General features: G+C 48.3%; 1 protein-coding gene across 3 annotated transcripts in view; it reads left to right on the forward strand.

Moving 5' to 3' along the window:
* Positions 1 to 3,406, forward strand: part of LOC144099228 (hepatocyte growth factor receptor-like) — a 50,083-nt gene extending 46,677 nt beyond the window's left edge. For 2 of the 3 annotated variants that reach the window (XM_077632375.1, XM_077632374.1), the window contains 4 exons: positions 2,331 to 2,440; positions 2,523 to 2,682; positions 2,794 to 2,930; positions 3,028 to 3,406. In XM_077632375.1, the coding sequence (XP_077488501.1) occupies positions 2,331 to 2,440; positions 2,523 to 2,682; positions 2,794 to 2,930; positions 3,028 to 3,256 (636 nt within the window). In that variant the 3' untranslated portion in view covers positions 3,257 to 3,406. The remainder of the gene's footprint in view (positions 1 to 2,330; positions 2,441 to 2,522; positions 2,683 to 2,793; positions 2,931 to 3,027) is intronic. The other variant, XM_077632376.1, reaches the window with a different exon arrangement.
* The last annotated feature ends 2,594 nt before the right edge of the window (positions 3,407 to 6,000 follow it).

Below are 6,000 nucleotides of genomic sequence, written 5' to 3' on the forward strand. Positions count from 1 at the left end.
ACCCTCTGATGTTTTCCACAGCCAGCGAGACAGAGACTGTGGGGCACCAAGAGTCTGCGTAGCTAATTTTGGTCGTGAATGTGAGCCATGCATTCAGTATTGATCTTTTCACGCGATACCGTATACAGCTCGTACGGTCGAAAAGCCGCCAGCGTACAGTTGTCGGCGCAGCGAGAGAGAGAGAGAGAGAGAGAGAAAGATGAACGGAAATGGCAGGGAGGTTAACTAGGCGACGCCCAGTGTGCTACTCTACACGTGGGAAGAGGAACGGAGGGAGAGATAGAAATGGGAGAGAGGAAAGGGAGATCATATTTCATGTGTCCATAGGCTAGCAGGGTACACAGGGCAGACTGAAAGTCAACACAGCGTGTCGGAAATAATCGTGGGTTGCGTAAAAAAAATCGTATCAAAGTAATTTGGGGTTCTAGTGATTGATGATTGATTGGTGTGTAATAAGCAATGACGAGTTCATCGAATCATTGTAAATTATTGATTGATGCAAGAAATGAAAAATGAAAAAATTAGAAACAGGTTGGTTGAAGGGTGTCAAAATGCTCAGAAGAAAAGCTAATGCTTGATGATGCTAATTGCGAAATCTTAAAGTGTATAACTGATCAATTAAATAATTTTAATAATGAAAAAAAAATGAAAAATGCGTTCAAAGGTGTCAAACTGTTCAGAACGAAAGGCCTAACTCACTACGCTATCGGGTCATACCCTTAAGGCGAAGCTTATTGTCCTGTTTAACTTCTTCGGAAATAACAAGAGTTAACTTCTTATATCGAGAGGTTGGGAGAAGTGCTAGGCAGCAGATGCTCAAAAAGAGTTCAAGGTGGGGGGGGGGGGGGATTTCGGGCCCCCTCCGACCACCTCCCCTCGCCATTTTCCCCTTGGATATGTTCTTGGTATGATCGAATATAGCCGCTAATTACGACTTCCACAGCAGTGTTCATGTTAATGCACTGCACCAGAGCTCTCGAACAACAATGACAAAAAGACGTTTTTAATGTATCAGCTAAGTGGTAGCATGAGAGGTATTCCCCCTTTCACGATCTAGAGAGATTTTTTTAACGGGGGAGCCATTTTACGGAGCCCACCGTGAGGCGCGTCCAAAGCCGCCGATCAATGCCGCAAGGAGACAAATATGAGAGAACTAAGAGAGGCTGGCGATGGGAGGAAGAAAGGAAGAAGGGAAGAAAAATGGAGGGGACGCTATAGTGGCAAGAGGGTAAAAGGAAGATAAAGAAACGCTGCCAAGGACCGATAAAGGAGAGCGAAACAATTGAACAAGAAGGTTGGCCAAGAGAGAAAGAAGACAAGAAGGGCGGAGAATGAAGGGAAGTTGTTGTGGAGAGAGAAATAGAAAGGAGACAATTGAAAGAAATCTGAATCTGAAGCTACCGGACTAGCTGTCAAAACAGCCATGGTCGCGCACCTATTGCGAGCGGCGCGCAGCAGCGGAGTGCCGCTCGCAATCGGCCCCGATAAAACCATCGACCAAGCGAGCCGGCATAATCGCTCCTATGTTTTTTCTGTCCTCCAAGTGGCTGCAGCTCGGAAGCAAAAGTACTTGGTGAGAGGGAGCTCAGAAAAGGCAAGTTGCGTGGGCTTAGAGGGAAACAAAAATGATACCAAGAAACCAGGCTTGCGATGGCGCAGTTCTACCCGTTCCACAATGGTATGGGCGATGCTGAGCGCACTCGTCGAGATCGCGAAGCTAGACATCGGCGCAAGCAAGACCCAGAAGTGTTCGCAGCCAAACGAGAAGACAATCGCTGGCGTAGCAAGACCACCGAACCGTTGGAGGCGAAGGCCTCGTAGCAGCCAGGGTGGCGCCGCCGACAACGTTTGGTCTATGGTTTATGGTTTATGGGGGTTCAGCGTCTCAAAAAGACTCAGGCTATGAGAGACGCCGTAGTGAAGGGCTCCGGAAATTTCGACCGCCTGGGGTTCCTTTACGTGCACTGACATCGCACATTACACGGGCCTCTTGAATTTCGCCTCGATCGAAATTCGACCGCCGCGGCCGGGATCGAAACCGCGTCTTTCGAGTCAGCAGCCGAGCGCCATAACCACTGAGCCACCGCGGCAGTTGGCGCAGACAACTTGTAGAGGGCAGACCTGCTTTCAGAACTGCCATCTCGGACGAGGTTCGTGCTAGGTGCACCGCGCTGGAGTGAGAGTGTAGGGAGCGTTAGCGGGAAGGAGCCGCCGCTGCCCAGCTGCCAGCTCACGCCGATTGTTAAAATTAGGCTGTTGCCTTTTTCAGTTACTTTTTCCTCTTCATGCTGTTGCTTAAAACTCTTACACTTCCAATTTTTATTCGCCAGAACCCAACAGTACACCAACTGATAACATTTGGCATCCACGTGGCCGAAGGTATGAAATACTTGTCGGATGCCAAGTTCGTACACAGAGACCTCGCGGCTCGCAACTGCATGTGAGTAGAACTATATTTCGCCAAAATGTATGCTACTGCTGAGGTCCATACACAATGAGTTTAATTGACGCTCTGACTTCAGGCTGAGTGGAGACATGGTGGTACGTGTCGCCGATTTTGGTCTTTCACGTGACGTTTACGAAAAGGACTACTACAGCAGCGATAACAAAACCAAGCTCCCTGTGAGATGGATGGCTCCAGAAAGCCTAGAGAAAGGCGTCTACAGCCACAAGACAGACGTTGTGAGTGTCGCACGCGATGCTGTTTCCCAGGGGTTTCAATAAACATATCTGCTTTAGTTCGGCTAAGCAGTTTCAAAGAAACACACGCAGTGTTTTTTTTTTGTTTTTCAGTGGTCATACGGTGTCCTGCTTTGGGAGCTTATAACTCGTGGTGTAACGCCATATCCAGACGTGGACAACTGGGACATTATTAACTTCCTCAAGCAAGGGCGACGAATGCAGCAACCTGATTTCTGCCCCAAAGAACTGTTAGTTTCCTTGACTATTTTCTTAAAGAATGCGGTCAAACAAAGGGACACATTTTAAAGAATAACCCTCTTTTCGTACATTCTTGTTTAAACCCAGGTACATCGTCATGCTCCAGTGCTGGCAAAACGACCCCAAGAAACGACCTTCGTTCGAAACACTCGTCACAGATGTCACGAACATAATCGCCATCATCGAGAAGAGAACCAGAGACAGGAGAGTCAGCTTGAACGTCACTTACGTCAACTGCTCGCCTTTGGACACCAGCAATGGTGCCGAGACATCCCCCGAACTGCATCCTCTTTCGGAGCATTCTATATCTTATTGAGTCCATGCTGAGCAGGCTTAGTCTTATACCAGTGACTTCTGAAAGCAGTCGTTATGCAAAGACACTGTAGGTCCAGGGACTTTGCATTATGTGCATAAAAAAGCGGTAGTGTTTCGGATAAATTAAGCGGGAAAGTATGGCAAGGCCTTCGCTGAACAAATGCAAAGATGCTAAGCAGTTTTCCCACTTGTAGCACCTCCTGTAAATAAAGCTCACCCAAAATGAAGGACTCATTGGCTCAGCAAAGGCTCACATCTTATTGAACAGCTGTAGTTTCTTATATCTAGGAACTTAGCCATTAAGAATGTTGGTGGCAATAGCCGTAGCTATGGTGGTACTTGAAATCACATGATAAAAAAAATTTATGCTGAGGAATGAGTACGCTCTGTAGGTGGTCCAGAGAAGAACGGCTAGATATCTATAGGTGTTAACAAGCTTATCCCACGGATTCAGCAAGCTATCAGCGAAAACTGGCTCGTGAAATGGTTAACGTGACGATGACGCCATGCACACGCCATGAAGATTCCCCTTATTGATCTTGTCGGGGTTTACAATTACTTATCCTGTGGTCTCAAAAATGTCTGGTCACGGATTGGCATATTTTGTTTCGTCGCGCGTTTGTGGGAAGTGTGCTGAGTCCGCTCTATTAGCATTTGATTCACCGGTCTTTTACTAGATTTTATCCCGAGCACACATACCGCACTCCGATCCACGCCTTGACAGCGGCAACATCTATGTACTTTGAAGCAACGCTTTCCATGTGCCGCCCAACCGCTCGCGATTTTACACTGCCGCATCTAAAGATACTTGTAAGTTCCTCACAGGAGCATTTAAGTTTCGCATTCTTCCACGCGCCGCTGAGCACCCTTTGCGCCAGAGTCTTTCAAAAGGCTCCATAGCGTACATGCATGACAAAGAAGTCAATAGATCCTTTGTTCGCCAGAAGAAGTTCGCCAGAAGTCTTTTCGTGAGCGTATTGATCCCGTGCCTTGCGTTAATTCTATTTTCTCAGCAGCGCATTTTTATTTTTTTTAAATGGCGGACGTTTTAGCGAAGCTAGCTCAAACGCAAATTCGGGGCACAATAGCTCTGTGGTTACCAGTTCAGTTTTTGTCAAATGACTGGTCTTCTACGTCAGGCAGGCTTCAGACAATGATCGGCAGAATCAAACTTCAGCTCCGTGTTAAGGGTATACAACACGAAAGCTGTAATGGGTTAGTGCCCATATATACCATCCGATGCGATACTGATGCGATAACCAGGCCACGGTCTAAGAGCTTGGGCGTCCGCCTCGGTTGCGGAAGGCGGTTGGTTCGAAACCACCCGCCGGCTACACACCGGTAAAAATAGGCGAAAGCATCCTCCGTCTCGGCGCCCGGCTTCCTCAGGGGTGTGCGCTTGGAAAAGGCTCCGCAAACCCCGCGGCACCTTACGAGGGCAAAACCAGTATCGAACACTCAGCCTGCAAAGGTGGTTCCTGATTCGGATGCAAGATTCAGTTGGTCTTCCGGTTTCTCGAGCTCGATGAAGTTTAAATGAGCTCACCCTTCCAGAGTTCAGCAGATGCGAATGATTCTCAGTCTTCGAAGGGAGTTCGGCATGCTGCGCCATAATAAAAAAATGGCAGTGGTTTAGCTCTGGTTAAACCTGGAGTGACGCGATAGCTACAGCTGGCCGAGTGGAACTTGCTCAGTAGAATTGCAAAGTCGATCTTTCGCCACTCCGTTTCGCTGGGCGTTCCTTCTTCATCTTCGTCCCACTTGACACGGCGCATGTGCACAGCTGTGGCAGCTCGGTGTCGCCACAGCGCCAATTGGCGATGGTTTAGATTAAGGTGGTTTAGTGGCTGACCAACCACGTGACCAATCACGTGAACAGCCACTGCGCCGCGCCGCCGGCAGCTGCTCCGCAACACATGACCAACCACGTGACAGCGTGACGGCGCAGTATTTTTTCGAAAGGTCAGTACAAATGCCTATAAGAATGGTGCCTTTAACAAATAAAGGTCCGAAAGGGCACTGAGATGATGTGGCTTTTGAGGCTTTGCGCTGGCAATGAATACACAGAGGCTACGTTAAGGCCATTATGCAGGTGATTAATTTCAGCGTGCGATGCTGTAACTGTAGGGACGGGTACTCAGCGATTGCATGCACACAGCAGAACGAGGGCTGGTTGCCTTTGCTATGTAGCCCACGCTGCAAAGCACTCAAATTACCCTTCTTTGGCTCATGAATCCCAGATCCTTGAGATTGTTGACAGGAAGCGCTGCTCGCGACTAGAGGTAGCAGAAAAAGTAAAATAGAGTGCATCTGGCTACGCAGATGTGACAGCTCATCAAGGGGTCATGTTAGATTTGATGCTGTCCCAGGTGATTGCGGCTGCCGTGGAGCCACCCGTGGCTGAGATAGTCCAACGAATAGTAGCAAGTGCCTTAGGGTCCAACAAATGCGTTTGCCTCCGAGCTTACGTGTGCCATACAGGTTGGTATGCCGCCCGTAAAGATCTATATGCCCTCTGAACTTGCCCAGCCTTCAAGTCGCCAACGTTTCAGCCCCCAAAAGAACTTATTGCCCCTTGCCCTAGTCCTAGCTCAAGTTCTTGCAAGGACGGTGGGTTTTCTGATGATCCAAAGATCGTGGAGCCTAATGCGCGGATTCCCAAAGGCAGATGGTTCTCCATGTGTAATCCCTATTCTCTGCATACCCAAGAAAAATCAAAGAAACAACAGATTAGTACAAAATTTA

The sequence above is a fragment of the Amblyomma americanum genome, chromosome 7 (assembly GCF_052857255.1).
Source record: "Amblyomma americanum isolate KBUSLIRL-KWMA chromosome 7, ASM5285725v1, whole genome shotgun sequence".
Lineage (NCBI taxonomy): Eukaryota > Metazoa > Arthropoda > Arachnida > Ixodida > Ixodidae > Amblyomma > Amblyomma americanum.